Here is a 21,987-nt window from a genome sequence, read left to right on the forward strand (position 1 = left end):
TGCGAGTATTAGCGATATTTCGTTGAATTTCGTTCCAAGCACACAAACTCATATGCGATGCATATTCAAACGATAAATGGCTTTTGGTTTGCAAAGCGATAAGCCGTATATGTAAACGTCATATTTATATGAGTTGCTCTCATTTTCTCATTGTGTCAATATTTTTCTAGCTCAATCATTTCTTTACTCTTTCCCTTCTCTGGCTGGCCCTGTCTTTCTGCCTCTATAAATCCACTCTCCAACATTCAGTTCATTCGGTTTTTGATGAGTTATTTAGAATTTATATTTATTGTTATTTAGCTGAAATGCCAATGCCAGGCAAGATGATAGAAGGCTTCTATTAGAAACAGAGTCAGTGCTTGTCATTAAAAAGATACATGCTGTTTTCTCATGCGAACCGAGCATTTTATCTTAAAATGTTTGTAGAAATGTGAATTTTTTGTTCTGAGAAAATTGTATATTTTGCATGGGATGAAATTTCGGTCGATTTTAAGCCCAAATCCCATTGTCATTAATCCGTTTTGTTGAAACGGATTGAATGGAGTGTGCATAAATCGTGTTTGCCCATCAGCATTTCCCCTGATGATTGGATAGTGGAATGTCACACCGAACACATTTCATGCACTTTGAACCGACTCTTTTTTTCTCCTTTCGATTGCACTAGGCCTAAATGGTATTTGAGTCTTGTCATTGCAGGCAACAAACCAAACGAATCGGTATTATTATTATCAAATTCGGTAAATCGAGACAAAAAACAATCCCAAATCACCAAATCGTATCAAATCGAATAAAATGCTGGCGAAAAAAACAACAACATTGGAGCCTTTGTATGGTATATATTTTAGGATCAACACTCATCATTCATTTCATTTCTCGCATATCGAAATAATTCGCATATTTTTCTCACTCAATCCGAGTGAGAGCTCTTACGCTCGCTCGCTCTCTCTCTCTCTCTCTCTCTCTCTCTCTCTATAGCCCTCACCCCATCTCCCCGGCTCTCATTGTTTTTGGTGTGATTCGATTTGAATGGCATAAATTTTTGGTGAATATTTAGCTGGATATAAACCGCAGCACCGATACCAGAAGAAGTGAAAGTATGTGCATGAGAGAGATTATTTTTTGAAATACAAAAAAGATTGTATATACGTATTCATTCTTTCTGTTGGCAAACGGAATATGCCAAATGCGATTTGTTGTTGTTGCTTTTGATGAGGGTAATTTATGTGCGATGTCTTGATGATATATTGCCAGTTGTGCAATGGCGCATTAGCGAAAAATATTTTCACTCCAACTCAAAGGAAAAACAGAGATAGATTCAAACAAAGCGCAACTTCAATCAAAGCCAAAAAGGGAAAATAAACACATAAATAAGTGGCACACACTCAATCAACTAAAAAATATCGCACCGAACGAGAGAGAATGAGAAAGAGAGAGACGGACACAAAACAAAGCGAAAGATAAAAGAATTGAATCCAATTACAAATATGCGTAAAGCGACGGCATTCCATGATGCGAATGGCGAGAACAAAACAAAAATTACAAATTCCGTAAATGGCATGTGAAATGCGATGAAGCGGCTTAATGCCGACAGATAAAAGGTTCAATGGAAATAAAAGCAACAACAAAAAAAATTGGCATTTCACCCTGGCCACCCCATCTGTATTGAACGCATTCAAGATGTGTGTGAGAGAGAGCAAAACTAATGGTCATTCGGTCATTGGGTCAATTGACACACGATTTTAATGTCAAATGTATGAAAATGTTTACCAAACGTTCGCGACCATTGAACACATATTTTCCATGGGAATGTTGGGGTGGCAACGCGACTCAATACAAGCTCGACATTTTGAGCTGAGGCCATTATGAGTACGTGTTCATGCTTCCGATACGGTTTATTATGCACGCAAATAATATATATTGGCATTAAAGATAATGGATCTTAATTTATGTCAGATCTCGTACATCCGGTTGACCCCCCTTCCCATTCGAATGGAAGTAACATCAAACACGAAACGATGTGGGAAACAGGAGCTTTGATTTTTCGATATAATATAGAAAGATTACCCGAATATTCTGATTCATTGTTTCGATGCCATCTTTTATACCGAGTAGATATGTTATGGGAGAACAAAAATCGCATCTATTCCCTAATATATTGATTAACGACGCGCGTGTCCGTAATGTAACGAAACGTTCGAGTGTTCATTGTCTTTTTTTTTCGTGTCGCGTGTGCGTCATTCTCCACATCTTTCAAATTCAATACCGAGGCCAATTATGATGCCGTTCATGAATGCGCTTTGTTTCCGTTGATTAGTTTAATGCATATGGTGTAATCCACATCGAAACACAATTGATTAAGCGATAAATTGAACCGATCCCATTCCAAACGCTGAAATAACAAAAACATACATAACACAAGCGCACACATGGATCGAATTTAATGAAAAATCTCATTTCACTAAATCAGTGTTCACTTTCAACGCTACATTTAACTAAACCGTGTGGAAATTAACAAATCGATTTTCATGGAAATCTCATCTCGAAATCAGGTTCAGTTCGGCAAATTGTCCATTTGCGTGTAACGGAAAAATCCATTGTTCCATCAAATCAACCGTAATTAATCTTAATCGCTGTTAAATTTAACCCCAAATCAGGTCCCATTGTTTTCCGCTTTCATAATATTTCAGACACACAGAGAATGGACCATTTGTACAGATTAAACGCAGTGCCAAGGCCAACCAAATGTGGATCATATCACAGAATGATTTGTGGCAGCTACCATTCTTTTGTCATTTGAATAGCGAAAACTACAACATCATTTATTTTGGGATAATCGAGGAAAAGCTGTTTTTGGAACATAATTAAAAAGACCTACACACGATTTGTTCACAAATTTTATTCATTCTGAAATTGGAAGAGGGACATTTTTAATTTTTTTTCATATTTTTATTAATATATTTTCTGTCCAAATCAATCAAGCAAACAAGCACAATTTTTAGTTCAAGTTCAAAAGAAACCTGGAAATTATTAACGATTTTATTTCACTTTTCCTGTATTTATTGTTAGCTTGTGTAATAAACTAAGGAAGCTCTTCCTTCTTTATCGAAGAAGACTCTTCGCCTTGGGGCCTTGCACTAGAATGCACAAAAGTTTGAACCAAAAGTTCGTAATCCTCGATTTGCACCGGAGGTTTTCCCTTTTTTGCTGCTTCATCGCCCTCTGCTTGACCATAAACACCGCTAATGGCGACAAGTGCCAGAACTGCGCAAAAAATTACCAATTTTGCGAATTTCATTTTCGCTCTTTTTTATTATTTCAACTGACTGATTGAATTTCTACCTGATTCGATGGCATTTTTATATAATATCGACCCTGATTTTAATAAAAACAAAACATTTTTTATTTTTTTCGACACGATTCTTGGTTTCACGAATGCCAATCGCTAAACCAAATACATCGTGCTCACACAAAATCGTGCGCCTTGATTCATAGTAAATTGTGTTAATAATTATTGTTTTATGGTTTAATCGTTAAACAAAATATGAATATATGTGAGTGGCTTTCAATTTAAATACATAGTATTTTCCCGTTCCTTTATGAGCTCTAGTCATTGGTGGGTCAGATTTCCAGGGGATAATTTCCAAAACCATTTAATCTGGTGAAAAAGCCCTAAAAATCGCATGAGGGGTGGTTTGAACACTATTGTCGTGAGTAATATATAATTAAGTGTTCTTAAGATGCGATTGCGGTGATTTACCTGAGAATCGCATTCCAATATATGTGTCATGTTATCTAAATCGACACAATTGGCTGTGTTCATTTCAGAAAATTAATTACAATATGTCGATTTACGAGTTTGTAACAAATTATAGAGGTTTGGTGGCTGTTAAGATATATATATCAAGTAGTATATAATGTCAAATTGAAAATCCATACGTTAAATCTCAATCATATTATCCATCGTTGGATGAGCACACGACGACAACATGGTTATGGCACATCAGCATCATCAGCATCATCATCATCACAGCGAAAACTTTTGATTGTTCATGTTTCGCATATGTTGATGATGATTACGATAGATATAACTAAATTATAACTAAATCCATTCGCATTAACAAGCACCAAAAACGTGTTTCACATTATTAATTTCATCGTAAATTACAATTTCATTGGTTTTGTATCTTTTCTCGTTCACAGCGTGCCATACTTGACCCAATTGCCAGGTGTGATATAAATTTTTTTCTTCTTTTTCTCTGCGGCATCGTCTTCGATGTTTCCATCAAAATTAATACAACATCCGATAATTCGATTTGATGGTTACATCTATGGAAAATTGCAACATCGAATATGGATTCCTATACGTTGTATTCGGAAAACTTGAGAGTCTCTTCGAAAAATATATGCGTTTCAAGTTTTTCATGTTGTTGTTGTAAAAAGTGTATGACACCAATAATTCAATTAAAGTCCCTCAAAATCAACAAGAGTAGCGGTTTGAAACGTGCAAACCCGAAGTCTTGGCAAAGACATATCTTTGTAGCGACATGCCTCGAAATGAAATGACAACGTGGAATCGGAAGCATTTTAAATGATTTTGGTCGTTTTATTACATTTTCAACATCAGATGTAAAAAAGAGGGAGTTTTCATTTTAGGCACAACAATCAAAAACATTCACATCCACTTGAACGCAATACTTTGGAGCCTAAGCGCTTAAATACACACAGTAAATTCAATTGAATAAAGAAAAAAAACATAATTGGTCATTAATATTAAATTTTTCTACACTGAACGAACATTCTCGTACTTCGTCGTCCTTTTTTTCGCACCGGAACCTCGAGACTCGAACGGTACGACACAGCTTCGATTATATAACACGTTTGGTCACATTGAATTTACAGCGTTGTTGAGGAAAAAGAAGTGAAAGATATTTCTTGGATGACGAAAACGGAGAAGGGCAAAGGCACAACTACCGATCGATGGTAAAACCATTATGGACGAATTCATCTTCAATATGACGATGTCTTTATGTTATGACTCAATATTTTTTCCCCGTATTATTATTGTTATTATATCACGAGGCCTTTTCTTTTCAAACGCAATTTTTTCTTGTTATTGTTGTTGTTCTCTGTGGCCGTTCAGTTTATTCATTGCGATTTTATTTTGATTGTGTGTGTGTGTGCCTTTGGTCAATTCATCAAGGTTCCATTGTGTGTGAGACACAAAAAAAACGAAATCTCCTCTCACAAACGGAATCGGATTTGTAAGTTGAGAACAAAATGCCTGGCCACATTGTGCAGTGAAAAATAATAATAATAAAGACGATGATGGCACACAACAGCAACAACAAAAAAATTGTTTCATTTGATCCATGTGATGGCTTTTGAAGAAAGCTCGCACAGCCTAGATAATCTGCTTTCTTTATGTTTCAAAACGATTGTTTGTTCAGCATGTGTTGGCTTACACGGTCCAAACACGTCCCCATGCACGGCTGAACGATGATAAATTCTCCGAAATGGACCAATTGACGTCATTTTCTCTATCGTTATGACTCTACATTCATCGAAATATATAAAGAAAAAAGGCCATCATATTGATCTCACTCAAGTAATTAACTACGCCAACAAGAGGAAAGAAAGAATGAAAAAAACTATGCACATCAAAATCGACTTTCCAATAGAATTTTATTACATAAACGATAACAAAGTCTTCGATTTGATGACCCATCAAAAACAATATCCATTTCGTTGTTGTTGTTGTTTTTTATCCTTTTTCGAAACAACAACAATAAACAACTATAAAAAACTATGTTTTCATTACATTCGCCGCTGTAGCAAAATCTATACGTTTCTTTAATTATTTTGCTCGTGAAAGATTTCACAACAGCAGCAGCAACGGCATAGAGAAAGAAAAAAAAACGGGCGATTAAATGCACTCGGGTGGTTCAGTTTATTATGACCATTTCATATTCATTGTTAAACACTTTTTATATGTTGCGTCTAGCGCCTTTTTTCGGTCGGTTCGACTCATGGTAAATAAAAAATAGTTGCGAAACGAGCTCATGTTTTGTACATCTGATGCGCCGAAGCGAAAAAGTGGAGCAAACATGAGCGACACACACACATTTACGAAAAAAACTATTGCATAATATGAAAACTCTGCGAGTAATTAGCCAAACTGCACTTTTACTTGCATCTTTACAGTTTCACACGCTTCATTCTCAGGCTCTTACATTTTCCTTTCAGCATTAATTGTGAATTCTTGTTTCAAAGCCCGTTTTTACTGTGGATTCTTTCTTCTTCTGTTTCTCCCTTTTGCCGATCTTCCCTATGCAGTACTTTTATTACGCACATCAAACAAAGAAAGTTCAAATCATGAAAAAAAGCCCATTACACATATAAAAATAAATGTCTATACATTTTTTTTCGCTTTTTTCCTGCTCCGACAGTTTTCAAAAATGAAAAAAAATCCTTTCGAGTGCGCATATGTTTATTGTATATATGGAAGCTTTTGATGTCATTCCAGTGATGGCAGTGGATTGTTGAGCTGATCCGATGAATTTGGGTCTTGGCATCAATTGACACACATGAAAATGGAAAGGTCACTGAATATGCACCATTCTTCCATGCCATGGAATCCATGGAGTTAAATTCATCGCTTGACAACATTTTTCAACATTTTAGCAAAAAGCTTTTCGTTTATAAACGTTTGTTTTGGCATACATGAAGTTAGCTTATGAATAATTGACATGGAAATTGGCGACTTTTAAAGCTTACGGGTTTTTCTGATTTATTCATGTGCAAAGTGCATACAGTTTAGAGTTTTTCGTAAGCCGGTCATAAGGTGCATTTGCATTGAGAAATGATGAACAATTGTGGTAGTTGGGTGAACCACACTTGGGTTCCTGGTTGTTTGCCAATAATATGAGACTTTTTTTTTGGAATACGAGGCTAAGAACTACATCACCAAATCGGTGGTTGCATTGTGTGTATAATTTTCATTTAATTCATGCATACTAATCAACGCTGGAAAATAAACGATTGGTTGACTATATTTCTATAAGGATAGTCTATGTGCCGGGAATTCCGAATAAAAAGATTGGAACTCTGTCCTAAACAGATGACGAGGAAAAGAAGTAGCAATAATTAGCTTAAGATTTAGCTGATCTGAGACGAAGGTATGGCGATACACGAGAGGGACAGAGAAGGATATGGGGGAACGAGGGGTCGAGAAAGAGAGAAAGGGAGAGAAGTGGAAGGAAAAGAAAGTATAGAGAAAGGAAGATAGCAAGAAAAAAAGAGCGATACAGAGAAAACTAAATAGAAATTGTGAGTTCATTGAATGTGGAAGGAAAAAAATGTAAATAGACAAGAGAGAAGAATGATTGAAATGGTCGCCATGTGGAAAATTATGACTGTCTTTACGTTGGTTGAATAATCATAAGTATATGTTTCGACACCGTGTAAAGCATTTCCAACGAAAACTGAGCAAAATTAAAGTGAGCAAATAAATTTATCGTTGACAGACGCATTGGGCATGGGTACTCGGTGTACGTTTGTCGTGCACAAACTTTATGCCTTCATTACACCGTCGAACTTGTTGCCACGCTTCAATTTCAATATCATTTTCACCGTGTGAACGTGTACAAAATGAAAAGAATAAAAATGCGTCGAACGATGATTAAAGTAAACGAACCATCGTTCGAACGATATGACACGGGATCTCAGTGTTTTTACTCTCTCTCTCCTCTCTCTCTCTCTCTCTCTCTCTCTCTCTCTCTCTCGTTTCTCGTCACTTTGTTGAAAATGCGGTAAAAGCAAAAGTGTACGTTCGAGATATTAAAATATTGTTGTACTTATGCCAGATCTTCCATTCAGGTGCTTAATGTGATGGAGCTATATTATGTCATCATGGTGCCGCTATATTATGCGTTATTACGTTTTAAAACTTTTTTCCCTCGCTTCGGCTGGCACATCCTTTGGGGAGCGTCTCCGCCATCATTGAAATTCGCTCTTGTTGTTCGGTGTGTCACTTAATCGGTCAAAATGTTGATGATGATGATGGCAAGCGCCGTATCCGACCAATGACAATATACCGAGAACAAGAAACAAGCGCGCAATTGATAAGAAGAAAAAGAAAGAAGCATGAAGCAAAAATCAAAGACTGACAACGATAAGCTTAAAATTAAGCTACTGCACAACTCATAAATACTTCAGTCGATGTTTTACGATAAAATAAAAATTCATGACAACGAAAAATTGCAGAGAAAGAAAAAAAATGAGTGAAATAGAAAATACCAGGAACAAGAAACTCAAGGATTTGCTTCTTTTCTTCGAAGCCAAGATTCTAATTCTCATGTTTTACTGTCGCACATTTGTGTGTGGTGCACGTGTATTAAAATTGTTTTATCCGTTCATTTCTTTTCAATTTCGATTCTTATGCTGGCGTTTCAGTGAGTGACAGGGTATGTGTGTGTTTTTTTGAGTGGGTGCGCGTTTGTACTTGGGAGTGCTTCAATTTTGTGACATTATTTTTTAATGGATATTCTCTGGTTGTTTTGTTACAAGTGTAATCAAGTTTTTCATGCACGAACGAACGTCAACACCGATGAGAGACACACACACAGGACTCGTGAATGGAACAACATTTTCTCATAACTTCTTTTATTATTAATTTTTTTTCTCTTCGTATAGTTTGGCAGCCAAATCGGTTTCTGATGAGTATTTTCCGGGAGTTACTGCTCGATTGAAATTCAGACGTGTTGCGTGAGAGGAAGAGAGGATGAAATGAAAAATTTGGAGAATGAGAGAGAACAAGAGAGGGAGAGAGAACGAGAGCGAGAAGGGAAAGGAGAAAGAAAGGAAGAGAGAGAAAAGAACTTGGTGTCGTCAAAAATGGCGGCTAAAGCGACGGTGACTATTTGAGAAGCTATGCACTTTGAGGCAAACATAATGCCAGTAATGACGACGACAATATATAGAACACACTGATTTTATGCATTTTTATCACGAAAAAGATCTATCTTAGAGTGTTCATCAAACAGCATCTCCAATGATAACAAACACCCTTTCTCTCCCGCGCACACACACACACACACACACACACACATAAAAACTCTATTCACATCTTTTACTGACATATTCAAAAAGAAATTACGGGCGAAGTTTTTCATTTTGGCTTATCTATTTTGTTCGTATTTCTTTTGATGAAACAAAACGACGAGAGAGAGAGAGAGAGAGAGAGAGAGAGAGAGAGAGAGAGGGAGAGAGGGAGAGAGGGAGAGAGAGAAGAAAGGGATGCAAACTACATGACGAATGAGCGAATGAAAAATGGAAGAACGAAACCAGCTAAAATTCTAAATGATGAATAGTGAATTGATAAATTTATGAATGAAGACCAAACAGCTGCAAGTCGTTCGGCATGACGATGATGAAGAATAAAAAAGAAGAACGACGACGATGTAAAAAAAATGTTTGTGCACAATATTGAAAAAGAAAAATGATAAAGAGAAAAAAGTTTTTCGAGATTTACTTGAAGTAGTTTATTCTTTTGGAACGAACTCTCACGCGCTTCAAATTCAATATTCATCGCTATTAATTTCAGTTTAAGCAACACACTCAATTCAGCTTCAGCTATACATACTTGAAATTCTCTTTTTCATTCTCTACCGTCATTTGCTATCTCATTTTTTGTTGGTCGCTCTTTAAGAGCACAAAAGTTTGCGTTCCGTGCAAGCGAGTTTTTTTCTTCTTTTCTTCTTCGCCTCTCACAGATGCTCCCGTCTCGTATGTTTGTCATATTGCATTTTGGGAGTGAGCGAAAGTTTTTCCAAACTGTTGTCATTGCGACTATTTGGATTTGTATTCGTTGGCTCTTTCGTTTCTCATATTCGATGGTTCTCTTTTCAAATTTAACTCGATCTCTTTCAAAATTGAACAAAAAATAACGGAATCGCATCAAGCGAAAAAAAAGCGAATCTAATATGCAACTTACATATGTACAATATGTTTGAGTAGAAGCTTTAGCATGAGACGTTTTTTTCGGCAACTGTCCTCATTTTCAAACGCTTTTATTTGTGAAATCATTCCAAATGATCCATCCGACCACTTGATTCTCGAGTTTCTAATCTCATTCTCTACCACACTCTCTCCTTTTCACTCATTCTTTCTCTCTACTTTACATTCCCGATTTTTTTCATTCTTTCATTTTCTTTCTTCTCCCTCATCTTTTTCAAAATTCAATGCAACACGATTTTGTTGCTCTTGCTTTTTCTATCATTGCGCCATTTCGGAATCGCATTTGCATTCACCGACCGTTTCTAGTTTACGTTTATTTTTTGAGTGTGTGTGTTTTTTTGTGTTTGACGAAGGTTTCCGATTAAGAAGCATTCGCATGCAAGAACATTTCTCTGAATATGTCCTTTGAATATAACTGCTTTACATTGATAAGCCCCATTCAATTGCATGAACTAAAATGCGCTCTTTACTCTCCCGCTCTCTGCCTCTCACTCTCTTTTACTCTCAGTAAACTGAATCTACAAACAAACACCACTCAACATTCACTTCAATGGTTCCCATTTCGATTGCATTTGCATTATATCCAAACACACATTCAAAATCCCATAATCCAGCATCGAACCTAAATACTTTAGCATTTTCATCTCAACGCTATGAAAATGTATACAGGAACAACCGACGGAATGTGAAGGAAGTGGACAAAGAAGAAGAAAAAAATTCTGTTGAAGTAAGTCATGACCTCAACAAGGCATTGATGCCGTCAACGTCCAAAACGCAAATCAACCAAATGCAAATCACTTGTTTTGACAGCATCTTACGAAAAGTTTTTGCGACTTTTCGCAGAAAACTTTGTGCCGACTCATTAATTTTGCGAAGTATTTTCTGCTGCCAATATGACGATCGAGACCATTTAATCGTTGCTTTTGAATTTGCTACGCAGCAATCAATATAAAAACACACTAACACACATAAGATCATTTAAACGACGAACAGCGACTGAAATATGAATAGATTTTTCAGCAAATTGGTGGATTTTCGGTAAATTTCAGTAGTCCATTGAAGTTTAAGAAGTTTTAATAAATGAATCAAGTTCCAAGTTTTAAAAAATATGAAAATTTAAGAGATCTGCTTGAAAATGAAGACTTCATTATATTTCATATAGTTTGGTCGGTGTAATCTTGATTTGCAAATCACAATCATCAAAAACATAAAAAGACGATGTTAAAGTTCATCGAATTGATGTTCAATGTTAGTCTCTGTGTTGTTTGGCTCTTAAAATCGTATTTGATTTCATTGAATGTACGACCAGATTTTCCGGTCGCTTAAACATTTTCGATATATAAGTACTCTACTAAACACGCACACCCGATTCTCATCGATGCCATCTAAACAAGAACAATTTTGTTTGAGAATAAGTACTGTGTGTGTGACGATGTCGTGGGCAAAGTGTGTTTGTTTCTCAAGTAAAGCCGTTTGTTCTTGTGAAAATCGGATTTTAAAGAAAATTCAATACGTGCAAACCAAACAATCTTTTACTAAACAACACAAAAACAACAAATTTCTCAATAGAAGTGGAAAATCGTGCCGAAGACTTAAACCACAACCAAACACACTCACAAGCACTGTCTTGAATGCTCCATTCAAAATAAGTGTGCGATGGAATGAGTGTAGAATGGATTGGATTTCTGCATGAAATTGGTAGTAAAATTGATGTACAGAAATCACCCACAAGCCGAAACGAACGGTCAACTTTATTTCATGTGCAATTCATCGGCATGCACCTGTTCTTTGGGAAACAACATCCATCTTTTAAGATGAAATCATTGATCCTATTGAGATTTTGCAATTTGCTCCACGCTTCGTCGAATATCTTAGACTTTTCGAATTGAAAGCTGTTTGCATTTAGGAAGATGCTTTGTGCAAAGCAATTTCGGAATGGCTTAGACATTCGCTTTTATGATATTAGATGCATGGCAAAGTTGATGGTTTAAACATTTCGAAATCCGTACTCAGTCATGACATCAGAGGCAATGCATTGATATGATAGGCACACATTGGATGAGATGGAGATGCAAGAGCAAGAGAGATTTTCAAGGAAACTAATTTACAGAAATCCGAAAATTGTGATTCACAACAAACGCTTTATGTCTCATTCGATGTTGCTAAGCTTTCGAATATATGTGGTTGATAGACGAGAAATGCATTTATGCATATACACGATATAAACTAAAACCACAACGTTTGTTTTCCACAAATGCATCCATGCATGGAACTTTGCGCCAGAGTGGAAATCACCAATATATATTTTATATAAATACAGCAAACGCCCGAAGAAGCAATTGAAAGCCGATAACCAAATGAAATATTCAAGTAAACTTTACATTTTGCGGCTGAAAGGGCTTTTGTTTGAACGATCTTTGTAAATCCGAAAAATCAATACAACAAACCAATGCAAATACGATACGAGAAAACAAGTGCGAGTTAAATGCTGAATGTGAGACACTCGGGTGTATGAAATATGAAACATCACATATTATTCATATTGGCCATAACATTCAAATCTAATTCGCTTTCTTCTTTTCTTAAACTCTCTTTCTCTCCTCTGTCAACCCCAGAGCTTTATCCTCTGTCACTCGCTCTTTTTCTCTCTCTCGCTCTCAGCTCCCTCCCGCTCTCTCTTCAGTTTTCCTTCCACTTCAAATTTTCCGAAAGTGAACAAAAAATGGGTGCAAAGGTGCATGAAATGCATAAACTATGCAAGACTTAAAGGCTCAACTCCATCATTATTGATTCTCTTCTAATTCAACGGACGTCAGAAAGAATTTCTCTTGAAAATTTGCTCAAAATGTTGAAATATTTTCATATGGTTTGTGCTGTGAGCAAAATGTTCGCCCAGAAAATGGTCAGCAACATTTCACATAAATTAGAGCATTTTACATATTATTATTGATCACACCGTTGAGATTTGCGCTTGAAATCGAAGACCAAACGGGTTTGATTTTGTTTTATTTTTTTTTTGCTGGCGGCGTCTCTCAAGGACTCGAATCAATACATATCAATATTTGGCTCCGTCGTTTGTTTGTGCTCCACTCACAGTGTGTCGCAGTTTTTTTTTGTCTCATTGAAATTTGCATCTCATCCGAATAATAGAAAAATGAGATTTTTTATACCAGCCATTCTGCATCGACAAAGCAAATAATTTGATCAAATTTGATTGAAACGTGTGTACCCAAAATCAAATTACTCGACGGTCGCACGCAATATATGCACGAAGAGAGAATGAGACGAGAGAGAGAGAGAGAGAGAGAGAGAAGTGAGGGAAGGGAGGTACAGAGAGCAAAAAAAAAAAGAGCGCGACCGTGATGCGTGGGGGTAGAGAAAGAGAATGAATATTTGATCGAGTGACGGAAAAAAGAGATATGTGCGTAAATTCGATATTTTATTTTGATTGGATCGGTATCAATCACTCGTTTTTTTTTGTATTCAGTAAATAAAGACAAATCAGTCGGTCGATTGATGGAATATGAATTTGTATTTACATTGTCGGTGTTGATGTGCTACAAAAACATTGGGAGTGGGAAAGGTAGAAAGTCTGTGTTCGATGGTTGTCATCGAAATGTATGAACAAAAGGGAAAAAAATCATACGACAAATTACACATCTAGGCACACTTAAGCGGCTTGCGAATCGTCGGCGGTTGTAAGAACCACTTGAAATCGAAACGAAAGGATGAATATGAAGTGTATTCCCTTTTGGAAATGCTTCATTTAGAAACGAATTTCTCTTTGTGTATGATATGTCATTCTTCATGCTCGTCTAGACAAAAATATTCACATTTCTCTTTCACCTCTCCACCGCAACACCATCGATGCCGTTGTTTTCATACATATATTGTTTACTTATTATTATTTAACTGCATATTTTTTCAGCTCTTTTTGTGTTTTCCTCTTTTATGGTTTTCATTTAAAAAAAATCGAGCAATTTTCGTAGAGTCATTTCAATCGTGCGTGTGTGAATGTTTTCGATCCTTTTTCTCTCTCTCTCTCTCTCTCTCTCTCGAAGTAAATTTTGCCAAAACGTTTGAGCTCATTTTTATTCCGATGCTCTTTAACTTCGACTTGAGATAGATGACGATGATATGAACTCATATACACGCCAATGTTGTTCTGTCGTCGTTTTTCATTGCTCGTACGAAATGCTAAACTTGCCAATGTTGATGCAGAAAAATCGTCGTTTGACTTGCGAAAAATGCGAGATGGTTGTCGTGATGCCAAGTCTCAAAATACTTTTTGTTCGGTTTGTATCGAATAAAAATGAGCAAAAATAACTAGAATGCAGCTGGCATAAGCATTGTGCCTAAGTTCCTTTGAAATTGGCCTCGTTTTATGTTCGCTCAAAACCCGTGGCGAAAGCAAGCGAAAGTGAATTATATTTTGTGAGCACAAAAGAATGATGGAAAATGTGGCGAGACTGAAACATTCATTCAAAGTTCAACTGAATGAAGTAAAAGACAGAAAGTCTTAGAAGTGCATGTTTACTGAACCGATTCAAATGAGGTCAATGTGTACATACTTTATACACATACGCAATTTAAAAGATTTCTGATAAATTCAATTCGATTAGAATACAAAAATCGACGACGACGATGTCAAAAGAAGAGAAAGCGAAAAAAAATCGATTGCGTGGCGTTTTTTCTTCTTCGAATACTTGCTGAGAAGAGAAATCCTAATTTTACTTCGGCAAGGATGCATAAAGGACGTTTACGATATCAGTCTCCCGCGAAATGTGATTTCTGTTTTATCAAAATGAAAATTTCTCGAATCGCGAGTCGAGCAGAAAATCATCAACAATTTTCATCGCTAAAAAAACGAGAGAATAGAAATTCGATTGAATTTGCGAGACTGAATTTTGCCAAAAATTCGATTTTGGCCAATTTTTTACCACAAAAGACTCAAAGACACACACTAGATACACTAAATCGAAATAGAGAGAGAAAAAATCCAATGAATTTTCAACGAAACCACAAAACTCGAAACAGAAGGCATACACACGACCGCAGAAAAAAAACGGTCGTATTGAAATCATGTAATCCAATTTTAGGAATGACGACAGCAGATGACGAGAAAGGCAAAGAGCCAGAGAGAGAGTGAGAGTGTGTGAGAGCAAGAAAGCGCCAGGGAGAGAAAAGAATAAAAAACCAACTCTTCGATTGGTCATAAAGTGCGGATAATTTGATTGGAAGAAGTGCCAAGAGCGAGAGCAATTAGCCAATTCTTCGTGTCCGATGTGCGGAAATGCGAATGTGTATTTTTCCAATTGTGAGCTAGTTTATGCGCCTTTTCGCTTGAATACACATTGCATTTGAGTGTGAAATGTGCTAGAAAATTATTGTTTTGTTTAGTTTGCAAAAGGCACCGTATTTCATACCAAATTGGCTGATTGTACAAATGGAGCGCGCGGCCATTTTCGTTGTGGTCGCTTGGTCAAATGAAATCACTTTGTTCTCTCTATTTTTCTCACTCGCTCGCCTGAATTCTCGATGCAAATGCCAAAAATTCAAACTTTTTTCACACTTTTTTCTCTATTCTCTCTTTCACGCTCTTTTTATCTCTCTAAGTCTCACTTTTCAATTTTTTTCGTTCGGTTCCCAGTTTGTTCATTTTTCTATCACAATATGCACTGCAGCCGCACACTATACCACGTAGCATAAAAGTCTTTTGCATATTTTTACACCACAATTGAACGACTGTGTCGTGTACGCTAATTTGCATGGAACAATAAAAACCATTACACGATGACGATGTGTTTCTCGCTGCCAGTGTGCTTTTTTCCCTCTTCTCTCTTGCTTCCAAGCTGCAATTCATTCTTGGTGTGTATATTTTCGGCGAATGGATTGTTTTTCTTCTTTTCTCTCTTTTTTTCCGGTGAAATCGCATAATCATAGTCATTTCCTTGGTATACCGTTATGTGTGCTACCACCACCGATGTTTGTTTTCCCCGACGGTTTTTGTTCCCGTCTTCAACCCGTTAAGTGCATTTGCATAACGGCTACGAAAACAAACGACCAGTCGAACATCGAGCAAACAAACGAACGAAAAAAAAAACCGGGGTGACAACGAGAGAAAAGTGTGAGAAATAAAGAAGGAATAAAAAAAAATGAAAATAATGTCGCATTACATTTAACACTTTTCTTTTCCGTGCATAAATTTGCATTTGTCTTTCTCTGCACCCTCCCCCACCACCATCGTCATTTCCAGCACAAAATTCATGTCCACACCGGATGCGCGTCACAATATGCATTGTTTACATTCGCTTTAGATTTGGTCCATACATGTGTGTGTGTGTCTTGGTGGTGTATGTGCGCATTAAACCATTAAAACATTTGTCGACGAATCACCGAAGTTTCTCGTAATCGTTACTAAAAGCAAAGTCATTTCAAACAAATTTCTACACTCATAAACAATCCACTTTTCATCTCATCTTGGCGCATACAGTCTTTCAAACCAAAATAAATGCTATCTCCGACGCTCGACCTCCAATTAATTTATGCAAACAAATTTTTAAAGCCCAAACATTACGAGGAAATGACTTTGAATGGTGAGCACACATACATACACACTCTTACGGGCAGAACACATTCCGGCCGCATAAATAACATGGCCTGAGATCGTTTTGTTTTTAACCGGTTTTATATAACATTTCCTCACCGAAGAGGTAACGATTCGACCTTTTCCCTAACGATTGTGTCGTTTTTTAGTCGTTCTTCTTGCTTTGCTTTTTTACTCATTTCCACTCTCAGTTCGGTCGTTTGCATTACCGTCGCAAGTTTTTTTTCGCTCCAACCGACTTTTTCTTTCTCTTCTTTTATTCACACAGCCACTTTGTGCGGAAAAAACACCAACGACGACCAAACATCGAAAGGAAAAACATGAATCAGATTTCCGACGAACATTCCACAGTTCCGCTGTTGTTTTGAAAATCGTACAATTATTTAGTCGCCTGGAAGAATGGCGCTTTTTTTGTCATGCTGTTGTGACGCTCGTTACTATTGAACATGGTAAACAACGGAGGATAATAATAACATGGAAATGTGTGCCAGTAGAACATGATAAAGAAAAATAAGTTGAAACAAAGTGTGGAAAAAGTGCGTTGCATTTTTCTTTGATTATGGGTCGAATCCCGGAGCATCAGGTACTGGGACACACAACTCGCTCTGGATCGAATGACCGCACATCCTATATATCTATTTTCCGATAGGCACACATTTTTTTTTCTCTTTCAAGTGTGATTGAAGTGACTTTTTGTTCACAATTGGTCATGCACGTACAGCGCATTCCAGCTCTTTGTCATTGATTTAATTCTCTCGCTCACCCGTAAATACATGGTTCTCTGCCTACAAATTGGTCCATTATTTTCTTTGAAGTTTTTTCCCTTTCGTTGTACTTGTTGGTACTCATTTGGTTATTGTTAGACCTTTTTTCGCATCGACTTCATTCATTTTAAATACTACCATTATACACATTTCCCGAAATCGCATTATACCCATTTCATCAGAGAAGTTAGGATAAAAATCGATGGCACTTTTCAACACTTTTTTCGAACATGGTATATTTCCAGGAAGCGTTGAAAATTTATTTATTTTTTAAATAGGCAATTGAGAGTTTGGGAACTTCGGTGAAATAAGTCGTTACTTTCATACCTCTTAAGTTACCAAGCAGGTGTCATAAGCTCAAAAATAGCAATCTTTCCATTGTATTTCAATCATTTTGATCTTTTTTTCTACGAAACCTGAATATTTTTTCTTTCATGGTTTCTAAAAAATGCCACTTGTTTGGCAAATAATTCATGACTTTTTATGATTTTTGTAGAATTTTTGAACAAAACAAACACAACGAACAAATTAAGAAATGAACACAAAAAGTCTTTTTGAAAAAGAGACTGTTTTTTTTTTTTAAAATTTATTTTTTACAAGAATTTAAATATCGCAATCAAAATGTCTGCACGAGCTATGGCGTTTTTTTTCAACTAGTTGATATTTTTGAGAAATTTTTCAATTTTGTCAATGAATTTCGAGAAAAACATTAATTGTATGACGAAAGGTCCATAAATTTTTTCTCTATATTTTTGGGCGTTTTGAACATACTTTGATTTTATTTGAAAAATCACAAAAAAGAAAAAAAGAGATAAAAATGACTCTTTGAAATGACTATGTTCAAAGTAAATTATTGTTTGTAAAAATGTGTTTGGTCTATTAAGCCATTTCCTGTGTTTTTTCTTCAAAAAAAATTGCTTCGAGTTCAAAAGATGCGTTCTTATCAAGGGAATTCTATGGTACTTACGTTCGAAGATAAGGAGAACTTCTATATTTTCATCAAACTGCCATGTATTCAATGCCAAGTGTATTCTCCTGTATAAACAACCAAATTGAAGGTTTCTTTCACTTAATCTCGGAGACTTGAAATAATAAAAAAATCTCTAGGAACGCATCCCTTGTATTCATTGGAAAAATATACTTGAGATAAACTAAATGGAATAAGGTAGAGAAAAAAAAAGGTAGTTGTCTATTTCATTGTTTCTTACATGTCTTAAGAATTAAGTAAGCCGTTATTTTACATATGATATACGAAAAAAGTGATCCGAAAAAAGTGATTTTTCTGATCCGAAAAAAGTGATTTGAAATTGAGATATACAAAAAATATAAATGAATAAAAAACGTTCGTTTTTTCTTAAGCAAAAAAAAATCAGTGTAAAATACCAACAACCAGTTTGTTGCTGCTATTCACTTCTCGACGTTGAATTCCCATAACATAAATGTTACAATTAAGTTAACTCGTAATGTGATGACGTTCCTCTCAAAACTCTCTATTTCATTTCAAACATGCTACATATAAATAGGCAAATGTTCTTTTCATTTCGATTTTTTTATGAAGAAACCAACCCCATTTACGTTTCTTTTTATTTATTTAGTAAGTATTTTAATTACTCTGCCGTAACGCCGGGGGGCAATTTGTTAATGTGGAATGTTCCAAATAAAAATGATATATCCAGCACACCTACGCATTCCATTTCAAATTAAGAACCAACAACGGTGGGTAAGTTTAGAAAAAATTGACTTGTAAAAGTAATTTTCATTTGCTTGATGTTTCAATTTGTTTCTGCGAAGCGAATATATCAAAAACATGCGAAATAAAAAAAAGTTTACATTTGAAATTCATCAATTGAGAATTTGATTCATATTTGAAACAACACGGAAAGATGAAGCCAAAACATATCCAAACTTGAGTGTGTGCGATGTAATTTTTGGCATCAGAGCCCGACGGCAGATTCGTATTCACTTGATGGCTTCAATACATCCGAAATATATCAAAAAATATATATCGAAAATATGCTTGAAACATAACATCACATCACAAAGTCTTTGAAATCGTTTGCAAAAGTCGCAATTTTTTATCCGATACTCTTTTTCGACTTTTTCTCTTGTACGTTCGCATGCAGGCACATTCTCGTCATATATAGCAAATAACATGTAATTCGAGTTGATGCACGAACGAAAATATAAACAAGTCTGTTCCATGTTCAACATCAAACGTAAACATATTAAAACAAATAGCCAAGATTAAGCGTCAAAGAGCAAACGAGAAGCGAAGAAGAGAAAAAAAAAGCATCGAGAGAGAAGAAAAAACATTCCGAGCACAAATTCGAGATAGAGTGAGAGAGGACGCGCAAAGCGAAAAACATATATCATATGGAGATAGCGCACCGGGTTTGAAGAGACAAACAGCATAAATGCTGGTTGATATGGTGTTTGGAACATTGCATGAATTTCATACGTGAAACACATAATAAATTCGCACCACATTAATGCGATTAGGATACACCCTAAATCCATCTAATAAATATAATATTCGTTGTGTTTGGCGTCGTTTTCTTCGTCATCTTCAATGTCGTTGTTTTACAGCAAACAGCCACCATCCAAAACACGAGCGACAAATATTTCGCTCACAATGAAATATGCTGGCAAAAATATTGCACGGCAAAAAAAATGTCGAGATCGACGATGGTAGAAGGAGCAAAAAAAAGAGAGTTACCAAGTTATATCGAATCCAAGAAGGATCCATACATCTATATTTATTTCAACTACTTACCCCAAGGGGGGTTGACGTATATGAGATTGGAGACTTTTTTTTGCGAATCTCGCTAATGAGCGCCATCTGATTTTAGTGTGAATTAGATGCAAAAATCAAATTTATTTCAATAATTTGGAATGTATTTGAATGTTATAGTTTCAACACAAAAATTGTATTAAAAATCATTCAAGTAAATCAAATTGAAATTAAATCAATTAAAAATCATTGTACACACACATAAAGCATATAAAATAATACAACTAAATTATAAATACTCACACCATTCTATGGGAACCTAACAAAATCGTATTATTTCAAATTAGAATTATTTTTATTTCATATAAATGATTCTATTTATTTTTTCAAATTCATTCTATTAGAATTATAAATAAATAAATTTCTATTTATTACAGAAAATAATGATTCATTATTAATGAAACAGAAAAAATTCTCCACAATGTGAAAATACGAAGTTACGTATATATTATGACAGCTGTGGTTACGTATACGTCGACATTAATAATCTGTCAAAACCGTAAACACATTATTTTCTAGTTGCTTAGAAAAACGCATCTTTACGTAACATATTAATTTATTGTTTATTATTTCATTCTATAGAAGACATGCCGCGATCATATCGCTTAATGTGCGACAGTCGCCTGGATTCTTATATTTTGCGAAAAGATTGTGAATCATTTGAAAACGTTTTTTCTCTCATTGAAGGCGACTACATGCCGGCCAATTATGTTCATCGTACAAAGCAACGCACCGTGTTGGGAATTGCTGCGGAAAATGGTTCACTGAATATGATGTTAAAGCTTTTGGCTTTTGGTGAAAGTGCGACCTTTAAAGATCCATTTGGTAAAAGCGCAATTGATTATGCGAAAGAAAATAAACAAGAGGAATGTTGTGAGGGTTGTGAGCTCTTAATGTGTTATGAACGTGTGACATCCACCACAACATGGAAAAATTACGTGGAAATTGGAAGAGCGTATCGATCAACACAAGGCACACAAAATATTATTGATCACAACTTACTTTTTCATGTCATTGATCATATCCATGAAAATACGTCAAAAAATGGCGCTATTCTTGTATTTTTGCCCAGCTACGACGATATATGCGAACAACATGAAAAGTTAGTAAGCGTACATGGATTACAGGATTGGGGTTATAAGATTTTTGCGCTGCATAGCGAACTAAATGATGAAAACAATGAGGGTCATGCTCATGTCTTTGATCGCATGGAAAATGGCGTTCGAAAAATAATATTATCTACAAATATTGCAGAAACAGCACTTACAATAGATGATGTCGTCTACGTTGCAAGCGAAAATATTACAAATTTGGGTAAACACGGTAAACATTTGGTAAACATGCCAATCGATTGTCAATTGAGTAAGACACTCTTCTACGCAATTATTTTGCGATGTTTGGATCCCATTGTTATGATTTCCAGTGCACTGTCGGTGAAAGATTTATTCGTACTTTCATTTGAAAATACACAGGAAGTGACTGAAAAAATCAATGAAACAAAAAATCGATTCGCAGAAAATAAATATAGCGACCATCAACTGTATTTCAATATAATTCAAAATTGGTCGAAACAATTACGGGAACATCAACGAAAATTTTGTGTCGAGAATTACATTTCACAAGGTAACATGTTAAAAGCCGAAGGCATTCGATGTTTAATCTTCGACTACATATGCAAATCTGGTATGATTTCGCAATCAATGCGTGAATTGAACGAAAATTCCAGCAATTGAAATGTGGTGAACGCATGCATCATGGCTGGGTTTTATCCTAACCATATTGTGAATAATGGGAACAGCATTGGAAATACC

At 35.7% G+C, this 21,987-nt stretch overlaps 2 protein-coding genes across 2 annotated transcripts in view; one reads left to right on the plus strand and one right to left on the minus strand.

The window, feature by feature from the left end:
- The window catches only part of LOC116347487, a 125,122-nt gene that overhangs the window by 100,033 nt on the left and 3,102 nt on the right, over positions 1-21,987 (minus strand). The gene's annotated exons all lie outside the window — the stretch shown is intronic.
- On the plus strand, positions 20,485-21,938 carry LOC116347488 (3'-5' RNA helicase YTHDC2-like). The gene is made up of 2 exons (XM_031778084.1): positions 20,485-20,675; positions 20,759-21,938. Exons 1-2 carry the CDS (start codon positions 20,627-20,629, stop codon positions 21,907-21,909), a joined length of 1,200 nt encoding a protein of 399 aa, XP_031633944.1. The 5' UTR covers positions 20,485-20,626; the 3' UTR covers positions 21,910-21,938.

The sequence above is a fragment of the Contarinia nasturtii genome, unplaced genomic scaffold, assembly GCF_009176525.2.
Source record: "Contarinia nasturtii isolate CC-2019 unplaced genomic scaffold, AAFC_CNas_1.1 Cnas_scaffold_1905, whole genome shotgun sequence".
NCBI lineage: Eukaryota > Metazoa > Arthropoda > Insecta > Diptera > Cecidomyiidae > Contarinia > Contarinia nasturtii.